The sequence below is a fragment of the Rhinopithecus bieti genome, unplaced genomic scaffold (genome assembly GCF_001698545.2).
Source record: "Rhinopithecus bieti isolate Rb0 unplaced genomic scaffold, ASM169854v2 scaffold_13351, whole genome shotgun sequence".
Classification (NCBI taxonomy): Eukaryota; Metazoa; Chordata; class Mammalia; order Primates; family Cercopithecidae; genus Rhinopithecus; species Rhinopithecus bieti.
The window spans coordinates 2,986,914-3,000,847 of NW_016807514.1; the positions used below are offsets into that span (position 1 = coordinate 2,986,914).

The window sequence follows — 13,934 nt, forward strand, 5'->3', positions numbered from 1 at the left end:
CCGGCAGCCTCCCCTGTGAGGGCCGCCCACCTGGGTGACCCCAGAGCCTCCTCCTCACGCTTCCGTCTGCTCTGCACACCGTCCAACCATCCTGACAGCTGCCCAAAGCCTCCAGAGCACAGAACGGGCCTGGTGTCTGTGCCTCCCTCTCGGGGTGGGCCACGGCCTGTTCTGTGTCCCGTCCCCTCCCCACTCACCAGCGGTGGACCCCAGCTTCCCTCTGCAGCAGCGCTCAACTCCTGCACTTTCTCAGAGAAGCGCAGCCCAGCTCGCCCCCCGCAGGCTCTTCTTCATCCCTCAGAGCCCCCCATGACATGGGCAGTCCATCATGAGTGCCCGCACCACACGATTGTAGACATTTGGCTTCTGGACTTAAATCCTTCACTTGACTATGACCAGAACGGCCATGACCAGGCCTCGGCCTCAGCCCCCTGCCTGTCCTACACTGGCACAGAGCAGGGGAGGTGCAGGCCAGTCTTGAAGGCCAAGAAGTGGAGAGGGAGCCCTAAGCTGGGCCCCGGGACCCTGCCCTCCATCCCCTAGGGTGGGGCTCCAGTCCTCGGGTACCCACAGCCGCAGTCCCACCCTCTGTGCCTAGAGACTCCCATCAGGAGAAAAGGGAAGCATCCTTGGGGGTTTCCGGACAGTCCCTTGGAGACGGTCCAGCAGGGACGTTGGGGTGTTGGGCTGGCCCTGTGGGGATCCACGGAGACCTCACGAAAGGGCAGTGGGGTGACAGGGTACTGAACTCTTGGGGGCCTGGGGCTTCTCAGTCTTCGCAGAGTGGTGGGAGGAGGCCCAGCCTAGGGGTGAGGGTCTGTGTTTTGTGTCTGTGACATGGGCCAGTCTCAGCCTCAGCCTCAGTTTCCCCACCTGCCCCAGGGGGAGGTGTGCATAGAATGCCCTCTAAATCCTCAGCCTGGCCCCTGGTCCTGAGTTCATGGGGAGTGGGTCACCCAGGGGGATCCCTGGGTCTCTGGGCTCAGGTCCTGGCTGTGACAGGAGTGGGGAGGGGCCCTGTGTCCCCGGGCCCAGGTCACAAGGGCATAGGAAGGAGAGGACCTGGGCCACCAGGGAGCATTGGGTCTGGGGAGTCCCTGCGACAGCAGGCATGGGGCTGGAGGAGCTCGCCTGCCTCCCTCTCCCTGCTGGTTCTGGTGGGCCTGGGGATGGGGGCGGTGATATTCTGCAGGCGACCTTGGTGGTGGGGACGGTTGGGGGCTGGGGAGGGCCCCGTCTCCCGCCTCCTTGGGCTGCCTCATTTCCTCCCTGATGACCCTGGTGTCCTGGACAGGGCCTGGAGGTGCTGGTGCCAGGAGAGCCTGTGCTGGATGGATGAAGGAGTGAGTGCTATACTTAGCAGGGGGCGCTGAGCACTGGGTCAGGAGCCCAGGACCTTTCCTCCTGCTGCCCAGGAGGCAACACCCTGGACCCCTGAAGTCTGCATTCCAGGAGAGCGGGCAGACTACAGAGAAGGGAGAAACAGGGCCGATAGCCGAGGCGGGGCTGACCACAGAGAGGGGGGAAAAGGGGCGGAGGGCTGAGGCCAGTGGACACATGGGGCAGGGAGTGGGGACAGGGCTTACTCAGCAATCAGAGAAGGCCTCACGGAGGAGGTGAGGTGTTTAGGTGGTTGGTGAAAGTGAAGCCTCCAGGAATGGGTTAGTGCCCTTAAAAAAGAGGCCCTAGAAAGGAGGCCCTTAGAAAGGAGGCCCTTAGAAAGGAGGCCCTTAAAAAAGAGGCCCTAGAAGGCTCCCTCACCCTGACCACTGTGTCAAGACACAACGAGGAGCCATCTAGGAACCGGGAAGAGACCCTCACCAGACCCCGAATCAGCCAGCACCTTGATCTTGGACCCTCAGCCTCCAAAAATGTGAGAAATAAACTCCTGTTTGTTTGTTTGTTTGTTTGTTTGTTTGTTTTTGAGATGGAGTCTCGCTCTGTTGCCCAGTGGCGGGTTCTCAGCTCACTGCAACCTCTGCCTGCTGGGTTCTAGCTGTTCTCCTGCCTCAGCCTCCCGAGTAGCTGGAATTATAGGCACCCGCTACCACACCTGGCTAGTTTTCATATTTTTAGTGAGATGGGGTTTCACCATGTTGGCCAGACTGGTCTTTCCTGACTTCAAATGATCCACCTGCCTCAGCCTCCCAAAGTGCTGGGATTACAGGTGTGAGTCACCGCGCCCGGCCACATTTCTGTTCTTTTTAAGCCACTCAGTCTATGGTAGTTTTTATTCTTATAGCAACCTGAATAGACCAAGATACCCTCCCACATTCAACAGCTACTGAGTGGACAAGCTTAAATGAAACAACTGTTTTCAAATATGTGGCACCAGGCGGCCCAGGACAGTGGTGCTAGTGAAATCACTCTCAGGGCTCTGCACTGCTGGCTGCCTCCCGCTTCTCTCCCCTCTCCCTCTGCCGTCCTGTCTTCTTTGCCCAGTCTCTCCTTGTTTCTCTCCTCCTCCTTCCTTCCCCCCACCTCCCCATAGCCGGGCTTGGAAAAATCAGACAGACCTCTGAGGTCTCATCCCGGAGCTGCCACTAGTCCAGCCTCCCCAGGACCTACCTTCACCACCCAGAGCCCTGGGAGCCGGGGATGCTCCCTGGGGCTGAGTGAGAACCAGGGGCTGCACCTGCCACACCCATGTGCTCGGCCCCACTACCGCAGGTGCAGCAGCTGGCTGGTGACGGAGGCCGGACCTGGGACCAGCAACTCCTGCTGGGTGTGGTTTCTCTCAGGGAGCCTCATTGTCAACGTCATTGTCTCCACACTTGGCCTTATCATATGCATGAAAAGAAGAAAGCCAAGGGGTGAGCACACAGCAGCCCCATCAGGACTCATGTCTCCAGCGGTCATCTCTCAGAGCTCTGTCCCCCCAAACCTAGGAGGTGGCCCCAGAGCTTTTCCAGGATCTGCGGCTCCTCTCAAGAGGGAGAGCTGCAGGCTGGGGCAGGAGGCCTTTCTGCTGTGGCCAGAGCTCAGATGTCAGGTGACCTCCCTGGGGGAAGGGAAGGTGGGACCTCTGACCAGGGAGCCCTCTGCCGCCCCTGCCCATTCACTCCATGGCCCTGTGCTCCTGCCTGCCCCCAGGCCTATGGGGAAAAGAACAGGCTGTGCTTAGCTGGGGCCTGGCCTCCCATCCAGCACTGGGGGCAGCCGGGTCCACGGGGTCAGCCTCTGAAGAGCTGCCTTGGAAATGGCCCTGGACGGTGGTCAGGAGCTGGTCCGTGCACAGGGAGGCTCGGGTTCCCTGGAGAGCACACCTCCAGTCAGGGAGTGGGTCACACAGGTGAGGCAGCAGGAAGAGCTACTCTCTAGGGACCCAGGGCTCCAGCTGGCCTGCATGGGCCTCTCCACACCCCAGGACGCTGGGCCAGAACTTCCCTAGGACAAGGGGTGACAGGAGAGGAGGTGGGGTGGGCAGCTCAGCCTGGGGGCTCTGCTGGAGGCAGGAGATGACCAAGAAAGGAGAGGGGGCAGGGTGGGGTGGAGAGGGGCAGGGCGGGGTGGAGGGGGGCAGGTCGTGGTGGAGAGGGCGTGCTCAGAAGGACTGTGTGGCTCCTCCATCCTCATGGTATGGCGGCGGGGTCGTTCCCCTTACCGCTTCTAACTCCAGACGTGGGAAAAGGGGCCACATCCCAAGCACAAAACGCATGTGTGGCTCAGAGGCCTGGGGACACCCCTGCCAGCGGGACCTTGGCCTGGCGGGTTCCCAGTGTGGGTGGGTTGGGGGGAGCTGGGCACAGTGGGTGTCACTGATGCTGGGATTTCTCCAAGAACACAGTCAGGAAGTGCAGGTCTGATAGAGATCTGGGGTGTCTGCTGGGCAAATCTGAGGCCATTTGAGCATCAGAATCAACAGCAACAGCCTCGGACAGTCCCCGAGGTCAGGAGAGCCCACTGAAAGCTCAGCTGCTGGGATGCGAAGGAGCGGGTGGGGCTCCTCCCTGGGTGGAGTGAGGGTGGAGTGAACGCCCCAGCATGCAGGAGGAGGTCAGACATCCCCCAAACAGCCCAGCAGCCATCCTGGAACTCCTTGTTCAGCAAGAAACACTGGGAGGTGACAGTTTGAGGAGAAACAAGATATTTACATCTTCCCACAGCATCTCGCCAAATATACTGTTTCACAACAGATAGAAAACAGGAGCCAAATTCAAATCCAATTTAGAAAATTACTTTAAATGTGATATACATTCAATGCCACACTGTGGCCAACCCAGTCCAGCCTTGGCCATGAGGCAGTGCCCGGGGCCTGTCCTGCTGAGCCCGCAATATTCAGACAGGCAGACAGCTGGGGTCTGGAGGGCCCTCTGGGCTGGCCAGGAGGGCTGGGTGTGTGGTCCATGAGCGCGAGGCAACTGGCGCTCTTCCTCAGGGCTCTGGGGAGCTCAGGCTGCAGCACAAGAGAGGCCCCAAGCCCTCACTGGCCCATGGGAATGGCATGGGGCGTCTCCAGCCCCACCCCAGCAGGGGCTCCACCTCTCCCTCCACTGGAGGACATGGAAGCCAGCTCAGGGGGGAGCCCCCAGGCCTCCCAGCTCCTGTGGTTCCACCAGGTGGACAGCCTCTTTCAGCAGCCATCGCTCCAGGTATCTCTGGCGTCGGGGTACAGAGTCTGTAGGTCAGTGGTTTCAGCTCCTCCCCGTGAATGCAGGTTCTGTCTCCTCCACGGCCACCGTGGTGATGTCCGGAGGGGCCTGCAGGGCCTCAGTGACTGTGGCTTCACCTTCTGCCTCCTGTCTTTTCCGCTGCAGGCACACAAAGCGTGGAGACCCCGCCTGCTCAGGTGCCCCTGGGACTCCAGGTTCTCGGTTCATTTTACTGTTTTCAATTTGAGGTGGGGTCTCTCCTGAGCTACCATGGCTGTACTTGAAGGACTCAGGACCCTCAGAGAACTGGGAGCCCCCACCATGTACACCAGAAACACCAGACTCAGCGGGGAGGGGGGAGGGGAGGGGAGGAGATCAATACCTGGATGGAGACGATCACCTTGACTACATCGCCTGCAATGCACAGACACACAGGTCAGGGAGGGGCAGTGTCTGATCAGGGGACACAGGCTTGTGGCAATTGGGGTCTCACGGTGGTGGCAGGGGCACCAACTCCTGCTTCTCCCTGGGAGACCGTCCCCAAGGGACTGACCCTCTCTGAGAGCAGAGGAGGCCAGCTGTGTTGGGACTACTAGCCCAGCCCGTCCCCCAGGAGGCCCAGCATGGGTGAGAGGACTGGGGGCACACAGCCCACCTCCCCAGCTGCCGCCCCCAAGTGCATAACTAACCCTAATTCAACCGTCGTCTGTGGGAGGGGGACAAGTGCTTCACAGTGGTGAGGCCCTGCCCACCACACCAGCAGGTGCCCAGTTGGCTGAAACTAAGCTGCTCCCCCGCCTGCCCCAGAGCCTGAGGCCCTGAGACCTCCCTGCATTGGAGGCCCCGGGTGAGGATCAGGGGGCTTTGCTGCCGCCTGGCCGGAGGATGGGGCTGACTTTCCCTTTGGACCTCAATGCTTAGAAGCTGCATTTCCAGGGACTGTGCACAGGGCTCCCAGGGCCACAGTCGGGTCCACACTGCTGGGTCAGTGCCCAGGAGGCCAGGCACAGCACAGGTGCCCAGACCAGGGCGGGTAGGTGGAGGAATGAATGAATGAATGGCCTTACTCAGTGAGGACATAGCCTTGTCCCCAGCAGGGTGGCTGTTGACCCTCAACCCAGAGCTTCTCCCAGCTGAGCAGAGCCTGCCCTGCTCCCCACAGCCCTGGGGGGCAGGCAGGAGCACGGGGTCATAGAGTGCATGGGCAGGGGTGGCAGAGGGCTCCCTGGTCAGGGGTCCCAACTTCCCTTCCCCCAAGGAGGCCACCTGACGTCTGGGCTCCAGCCACAGCAGGAAACCCACCTGCCCCAGCCTGCAGCTCCCCCTCCTGGGAGGAGCCGTGGATCCTGGAAAAGCTCTGGGGCCACCTCCCAGGTTTGGGGGGACAGAGCTCCGAGAGGCAATGACTGGGGACATAAGCCCTGATGGGGCTGCCGTGTGCTCACCCCTTGACTTTCTTCTTTTCACACATACGATTAGGCCAAGTATGATTAGGCCAACAATGACAGTGACGATGAGGATCCCTGAGAGAAACCACCACACCCAGCGGGAGCTGCTGGTCCCAGGTCCGGCCTCCGTCACCAGCCATTTGCTGCACCTGCGGGAGTGGGGCCAAGGATGTGGGAGCGGCAGGTGCAGCACCCGGTGTTCACTCAGTCCCAGGGAGCATCCCCGGCTCATAGGGCCCCAGGCAGTGAAGACAGGTCCCAGGGAGGCTGTGCTGGTGGCAGCTCCAGGATGAGACCTCAGAGGTCTGTCTGACTTTTCCAAGCTTGGCTATGGGGAGGTAGAGAGAAGGAGGGAGGAGAAGAGAAACAAGGAGAGACTGGGCAAAGAAGACAGGATGGCAGAGGGAGAGGGGAGAGAAGTGGGAGGCAGCCAGCAGTGCAGAGACCCCCAGAGAAGGGGAGACCAGTGGCAGATAAGGACAGAAGATGGAGGGAGAGCCAGTGTCGGGACAGAAACGGTTAGAGCTGGAGATGGACAGGATCAGAGGATGAGGAGGGCAGAGCAGGATGGAAGGCCCCACCGCCGCCTCCCTGGGGGCCACCCCTGCCCCATCCCAGGCTCCACTGGAGGACCCCAGCTCCTTCCAAGAAGCGCTGAAGTCTCAGATCAACCAAGGGCCCGGGGTCAGCATTTGAAGGTGTCCTCCCGTAGGCAGACGAAGAGCAGAGTGCTCACTTTCCCCTCCCCTGAAGCCCAGGGGCTCCTCCCATGGCCCTGACATTTAGGGACACCCTGGGTCAGTGACCCAGGAGTGTCAGGGAACAGGGGCTCTGGAGGCAGCCTGCCTCTGGGCCTGCTTCTGGGAAGGCCCATCCCGAGCCTCCAGGAAGCTCGGATCTGATAAGGCTTTGTCTGGGCCCATGGAAGGGATTATCTGGGGCATACAGGCTTCAGCCATGCAGCTCTCCTGGACGCAGGCATGTAACCAGGGTGCCATCCAGGGTGGGACCTTCAGGCCTTTCTGCTGGAGAAGACGGTCATCTCCCAGGGAAGCAACGTGGAGCCCCCTCCCCAAGGCACAGCGCTGGGCCTCCCCCGCGGCCACTTACTTGGTCCCGTGCTGGCATTCCTCCAGGGTCCCATTGGGAGAGAAGGTCCCCAGGGGGCAGTTCTGACACAGGGTGTCCTGACTCTCAGTGCCTGAGAAGAGAGTAACAGGCAGAGGATGCTGAGGGCACCAGGCGGGGAGGGGGCTGGCGGCTAGGGACTGCTTGTCTGTGAGCTTCTAGACCTGGGTGCTCTCCGGGTGATGGGAGGCCTGGCCGGGAGGGCCAGGCCCGCTGTTGGCAGTATCAGAGGTGAGGCCTGGGGCGGTGGCTCTGGCTGTCCTGGACCTTGAGTAGTTGGAATTTCATGAGTCTGGGAGTCCCTCTGTGTCCACATCCTGCAGTGTTGTGGGGGCTGCCCGGCCAGGTGCCAGGCCAGGGCTGGACACTTACTCCTCCTAGACTTAGCTTGAACAGTGGCATTGACCGTGGTCACTCCCATAAACCCAGGCACCATGCCTGGGACCCAAGAGTGAGGCCTGGGGACTGGGGAGTCCCAGAACCCCGAGGTGGAGCCACCTGGGGTGGCCTTTCCCTGCCCCCTCCCCCACCTCCATTGCCTGTTCCCCACTGGGCTGCTTCCAGGACAGGGCTAAAGTGGGTGGGCCTGGTGCTGGCCAAGGTTCTGTCTCACCAGGGCCCCTGGGCAGGCCATGATGTCGAGGAGACCTGGGGCTCCAGACAGCGGGGCACTAGGGACCAGGGTGGAAATGGGAGGGATGTCCGTCACCCACTGCTTACCTCCCTTCTGTACCCTCTGGCCCGGGCTGGAGGTGGCATAAGCGCGGCACGCGGCACAGTGGTCCCCATCCTGGATGATGCAGAAGTGGCCTGGGCTGCAGCCACACAGGGCATTCTCTGTCGTGGAGCAGTTCCGGCTTGTGCGCAGGCCCATGGCTGGGGTCCAAGAGGAGGGGCTGAGAGGATACGTGGAGGCCAGGACACCATCCACAGGCCAGGACAGCATCCACAGACCAAGGACTGCTGCCAGGGCCCCCGGCCAGGCTGAACCCCTGGCTCAGCCAAATGAGGTGCCCGGAGGTGCCTGGCATGGAGGACCTGAGGCTGGGAGGGACACCAAGGGACCGCAGAGCTGCGTGTGGGATGAGGGCCTGAAGGAGGTTCCTGGGAGGGTGTTGTTAATGGGAGCCAGGCCTCCTGGAGAAACCAGCCTTCTGCCAGATGGGCAGGATGCCAAGCTTGCACTGTCAGTTCCAGGACAGGGTAACTCAGGCAGGTCCTCGCCCCACATGCCCACCCCAGACACCTGCCCCTCAGATGGGTTTCCCATCTATGCAAACCAGGCCATTCCAATGGCAGAGGCAGGTAAGGTGAGAGCCCCACTTCTTCAGGTACTGGTGGAGGGGAGGTACAAGCTGGGCCTGAGACCCTCCTGAGGGCAGCCTCACCTGCCACCTGTGCCCCCACATCCTCAGCCCAGGCAGACAGGTGCTTTCACAAGAGGGGAGGGGCATGGAAGGGGGCACGCAGGTTGAGGTGTGAGCCCCAAATCCCAGCCTGCACGCATGAACCCCCAAAGCACTCCAGCTTCCTCTTCTGTTCATGGCTAGCCCACCTGCCTCGTGCCTCTCTGTAGGCTCAGGCCCTGCCCCTAGGTGTGCCATCAGCCCTGTCCTGCAGATGCCGTACTGCCTGACCCCAGAGAGCACTTGCCATGCTGAGCCTGGCATGAGGCTCCAAGAGGACAAAGCCACTGGCCGCATGGACAGGCTCTGCGCTCAGTGACTCAAAGGCACACCTCTGGGTCTGGCTCCCCTTTCTGTCTGCCTGGACTCAGGTGGGCACCAGCCTCCAGGTGACCCCTTCCCCTGAGGTCATGGGGAAACCAATATCTGGAGGAGAAAGGGACAAGAAGCCCTGTGGGGAAGCAGCAGGTCCCAGTGCCGGCCGGAGAGCCCCAGCACCACCCCACTCCACTTTGTAGCTAGGGACGTGGGAACAGGAGAGGTCTGGGCACCCACCCAGGGCACCAGAGGAGCCAAGGACGAGGGCTAATGGTCAGTCGCCAAGCTCAGGATGGCCCACCTGATGGCCCATGTGGCAAAATGAGAGGAGAGACAGAGGTAGACGGGGGGCCGGAGGATGGCCTGAAGGCGTCCCCTGCAGGGTGCACTCATGGAGATGGGGTCGGGACCTGGCCTGGGGCAGCCAGGGCCCTCCTGGGGCACTGTGGTCATGGAGAGAGGGTGTGGGGTGCCCGAGCGGAGGCTGGGTCGGCTGTGTTGGCCTCCTACCTGGGTCACACATTTGGCACTGCAGACACTTGCTCAGGCCATTGAAGTGGGCAATGTAGGTCCCCGGAGGGCAGGGTTCACACACCGTGCCCGTCTGCTCCCCGCAGGCCTGCTTCACGTGGAAACCTGCCGCCCAGAGAGTGGGAACTTCGCAAGTCTGCAGGAGGCCCCTTCGGGAGCCCGTCCACCATTCCGCCTGCGCCCGGAGCCCGAGCAGGGAGACACCAGCTAAGGGGACTCAAATGGCCCATGAGCTGTTCCCCAAGGGACACAGCAGCCCGTCAGCCATGAGTGGAGCCGCTCTGGGGAAAATCAGAAGGTTCTGGAAGCACGTGGGGCCTCCCGGGACACCTGGCCTGGCTCTGGTAGGAGCCCGTGTCTCTGGACACGGCGGGTCAGCCACGCCTCTCAGACCACTCCCCGTGCAGTGTGGCTGTGAGGGTCCCCCAGGGTGAAGAGTCCAAGCTGCTGACCTGGGGCTCCTGGCCTCAATGTCTGTGCACCTGGGCCCACACCCATGGCCAGGGAGCAGAGAACACAGGGGTGTCTGGGGCAGGACAGGGCAAGAGTGTCTGCCCTCGGCCCACGGAGCTGCCGCCAAAGGGCCGCACATACCTGGACTGCACTTGGGACAGCACTCAGAGCCCACTGGGTACTCGTCCTGTTTGCAGGAGGGCAGAGCTGGGGCGTAGCAGGGGGATCCCAGGAAGGTGAGATACAGCACCTAAGGGGATCAGGACAGGCGTTGGGAGATGTCCTGGCTGCCCCTGTGGGCTCTGCCAGACTTGGCGTCACAGGCTGAGTCTCCCCTCTGTGCAGTGGGGAGGAGCGGCAGTGCCTGGTAGAGAGGAGAGAAGCGGGCCCCGGGCCAGGCTCATGGGACAACCTTGCTGACCCGTGGAGCCCGGGACCGAGTAGGGACCGCCCTTCCTCCAGCCGTGGTGACCCTGCCTTGCAGCATGAAGCCCTGGGAACTGGCACTCTGCCCTCGCCAGGGACCCCCCACCCCACACCTGGGAGCCTTGAGCCCACTGGGCGGACAACCTGTCAGCCCCCTGCTGGCCTAGGCTGGATCTGCTGACCCCGAAGAGCCAGCAGGGGCAGCCAGGGACAGGCCCCAGGGGCTCACAAGCCAGACAGTGGGTCACATCAGGGAGGGTGGCTCTGCTGTGGCCTCGTTCCTGGGCTGGCTCATGGGCAGTAGGGAGCCCCTGATGGGGAAAGGGGATGGACAGACAGGAGGGTCACATGAGCACGGAAGGTGTCCCCACCCCTGTCCAGCCCCCTGCCGCACACTGATCTTATCACCTGTCACCAAGGTCAGGGCTGCCGGAGAGTTGGGTCACCTGCTCCAGGGCCCCGCCCAGAGACGCCCAGAGACACCCAGCCCCCAGAAGTGCCCACATCCTGCCAAATGGGGGCTCACCAGCTGCCCGTGGATGGAGTGGTGAGCGGGGAGCACACACAGGAAGAGGTCTGCTGGGTCGGGCTGTTGCTCTGCCGCTCACCTCACTGTGGTAAGCCCAGTGCTGGGGGTCTGGGTTGGCCCGAGAGCCCCGGGCAGCCGGGGACAGGCTGGACACAGGACCCAGCAACGGCCAGGACAGGGGCATGGGGAAGAAATCTCTGGGAGGCCCTGGGGTCAGAAGTGGATCTGCGAGGCTCACCAGCGTCAGGATGACGGCTTTGGGGGCGGGTCTCCAGGGAGGAGACCCCCAGCCTCCAGGAGGCTCCATGCCTCAGGCTCAGACTGGCAGCCCAGGAACCCAGCTAGCAGGATGAACTCCAGCAGAGGAACTCAGCGCCATTGCTGCGGCCGTCGGCTAAAAGAGAAAGCAAAAGAGAAACCGCCTCGGTGTGACAAGCTGTGCCTCAGAACCCCAGTGGCAGGAGAGTGGGCAGCAGTGGGTGTCTGGGAGCAGAAAGGGGCTCAGGCCTGCTGGGTGGAGCAGTGCTGGGGGACACAGGTGGGCCCTGCGGGAGGCAGGAGCTGTCCAGGCAAAGCCGAGGGGAAGGGCCAGTGTGAAGGAGGTGCCTGATGGGAGGGGCGAGTTCTCCCCTTGCACCGTTCCAGTCGGCCATGGGTTTCCTGTAGAAGGGGGAGCCCCCCCAAAGTGCATCTGTGTTTCCCCACCTCACTCACACACTCAGGGACCCCCGGCTGCTCCCCGTGGCGCTGACTGACATTTTTGCCGAATAAAGGGGCCCTGTGGGTTTCCTGTTCCCATCTCAACTTCTGCTGAACAGGGTAAACTTCCCTTCTGAATCAAACCGCCAGAATGCGGTCTGGCCAGTTTCAGTCACAGGCCCACCAGGGCTGTGTTCCTGTGTGAGGGATGGGAAAAGCCCAGAGTGCTCCCGCCCGTCCCCTGGGAGGGTGGAAGGGCAGCTCTTACTCCCCCTGCAGAGACACTCCTCGGGCTGGGAAGGCTGCTGGCCTCACCTGGTCTCCCTGTGGACCCTGCACCCCAGCCTCCCGGCTCCCTGTGCCCCACTGGGCTTCCCTGCCCTGCAGAGCCTGGCGGTGGGGAGACCACTGCACGGAGGCGGCCCACAGCCCCAGAGCCCCAAGGCAGGCACCAGTGAGTCCCTCGTGATGGCCTCACTCCCTGCATCACATGGAACCTTGTGACCCATGTGACGACACTAGTGCCCGGTGGCCCCTTCCTGCTGCTGGACATGGTGCAGCCAATGGAAACCCAGGTCTGTCACGCACCGCCTGTGCTTGCCCAGAGCAGGTCCCGGTCACCCCCTCTGGGAGCTCCCGCTTCACACCAGGAACTCCCACCTCCAGCAAGCCCATCTGCTGGACGCCTGGCCCAGGACTGCCCCAAGCCCCTCCTGGTCCTGACTTCTGCTGGGGACTCCCTCCAGGGTCCAGCCCTGGCCCCTGGGGGACTCAGTGGCATCTGGTGGAAAGGACCTTGGGGATCGTGCCCACCCTGACCTGCAGAAGAGTTGGCAGGGTGGCTGGCCACAGGAAGCTGTGGCAGGAGCCCGGGACCCGCACCCCGACTAGTAAGTGTGTGGTCCCACAGGCCAGCACTGGAGAGCGAGCAGGCAGGGGTGAGGTTAGGCAGGCTGTGGTGTGCGCCCCTGTGGGACCAAGCATCCCGAGCTCCAGAGGCAGGTGCACCGCCGACCACCGTCCAGGGTGGATGAGCCCAGGCCCCAGACCCCAATACTCTGAGGCAGGGTGGGGGACCAGGTGGCGTCCAGTGGAGGAAAACCCCCAAGAGACACCCAGGAGCATGGACTCCCACCCCACAGCTGGAGCCTGGGCGAGGAGCCCTCTCTGCTGTCTCCCTGGTGCACTCACATCCTTGGCCCTCAGTGCCCCCTGCCGGGAATGCCCCCCACATACAGAGCCCCCCCAGCCCACAGAGCTGCATGGGACTTTCAAAGAAGAAGGGGCCCCTTCCATCCTCCACTCCCAGGTGCCCCAGGAGGGCATGGGGGCTCCAGGGTGCAGGGACAGCACGTTCCCTCCCCAACTCCCCAAGAACGCCCAGCCTCCAAGAGCAGACACAGCGCCTACACCTGCTGGTACAGGCCTCCAACCCCACTCTCTCAGACACGTCCTCAAGAGTCATCCACCCCACCCTGGGAAGGAAGAAAACTGAGGCATGGCAAGAGACAAGGCTAACACAGGCATCAGTGAGACTCGGCCCCTCCTGCCCCTTCCTCCGTGCCCCTCCTACTCCCACTTCAGCTTCCCACGCCAAGGCCCTGAGCCTGACATAGGGTCCCAGGTACCAGGCCTCAAGGGGGGCTGAAGGGAGCCCGTCTGCCCCACCGAGAGAGGAGACAGTGCCAGGTCTTTGCTGAAACGTCACCTCTTCCTTGAGGCCTTCTCTGATTGCTAAATAAGCCCTGTCCCCGGTCCCTGCTCCATGTGTCTGCCCTCCTCGGCCCTCCGCCCGTTTTCTCCCTTCTCTGTGGTCTGCCCACTCTCCTGGAATGCAGACTCCAGGGGTCCAGGGTGTTGCCTCCTGGGCAGCAGGAGGAAAGGTCCTGGGCTCCCCACCCAGCGCTCAGCGCCCCCCGCTAAGTACAGCACTCACTCCTTCATCCATCCAGCGCGGGCTCTCCCGGAACCAGCACCTCCAGGCCCTGTCCAGGACACCAGGGTCATCAGGGAGGAAATGAGGCAGCCCAAGGAGGCGGGAGACGGGGCCCTCCCCAGCCCGCAGCCATCCCCACCCACACAGTGGCCTGCAGGATATCACCGCCCCCATCCCCAGGCCCACCAGAACCAGCAGGGAGAGGGAGGCAGGTGAGCCCCCAGCCCCACGCCTGCTGTCGCAGGGACTCCCCAGACCCAATGCTGTACCAGTGCAGGCCAGGCAGGGGGCTGAGGCCGAGGCCGGGTCATTGCCCTCCTGGTTATGGTCTGGTGAAGGATTTGAGTCCAGAAGCCAAACGTCTACAGTCGTGTGGTGCAGACACTAATGATGGACTGCCCAGGCCATGGGGGGCTCTAACAGATGAAGAGGGGCCTGCAGGGGGCGAGGTGGGCTGCGCTTCCCTGA

The 13,934-nt window shown here is 62.6% G+C and overlaps 1 protein-coding gene across 6 annotated transcripts; it reads right to left on the bottom strand.

Annotated features, from left to right (window-relative positions):
- Positions 1–4,070: 4,070 nt before the first annotated feature.
- On the bottom strand, positions 4,071–13,526 carry TNFRSF14 (TNF receptor superfamily member 14). 6 transcript variants are annotated; one of them, XM_017882451.1, is made up of 9 exons: positions 13,467–13,526; positions 11,070–11,225; positions 10,018–10,126; positions 9,403–9,528; positions 7,889–8,044; positions 7,151–7,241; positions 6,038–6,189; positions 4,975–5,006; positions 4,071–4,751 (listed from the first exon to the last, which is right to left on the bottom strand). In XM_017882451.1, exons 2-9 carry the CDS (start codon positions 11,136–11,138, stop codon positions 4,635–4,637), a joined length of 852 nt encoding a protein of 283 aa, XP_017737940.1. In that variant the 5' UTR covers positions 11,139–11,225; positions 13,467–13,526; the 3' UTR covers positions 4,071–4,634. The 6 variants fall into 6 exon arrangements, with proteins under 6 accessions (XP_017737940.1, XP_017737942.1, XP_017737941.1 ...); XM_017882453.1 differs by lacking the exon at positions 13,467–13,526 and adding an exon at positions 11,846–11,957; XM_017882452.1 differs by lacking the exon at positions 13,467–13,526 and adding an exon at positions 11,546–11,636.
- Between the last annotated feature and the right edge of the window lie 408 nt (positions 13,527–13,934).

Excerpts from the sequence above, each read along its gene's own strand:
- TNFRSF14 (XM_017882451.1), bottom strand. The coding sequence starts at position 11,138 with ATGGAGCCTCCTGGAGGCTGGGGGTCTCCTCCCTGGAGACCCGCCCCC. Across the intron at positions 10,127-11,069 it reads AAGCCGTCATCCTGACGCTG|GTGCTGTATCTCACCTTCCT; the intron begins GTGAGCCTCGCA and ends TGATCCCCTTAG. Across the intron at positions 9,529-10,017 it reads CTGTCCCAAGTGCAGTCCAG|GTTTCCACGTGAAGCAGGCC; the intron begins GTATGTGCGGCC and ends TCTGGGCGGCAG.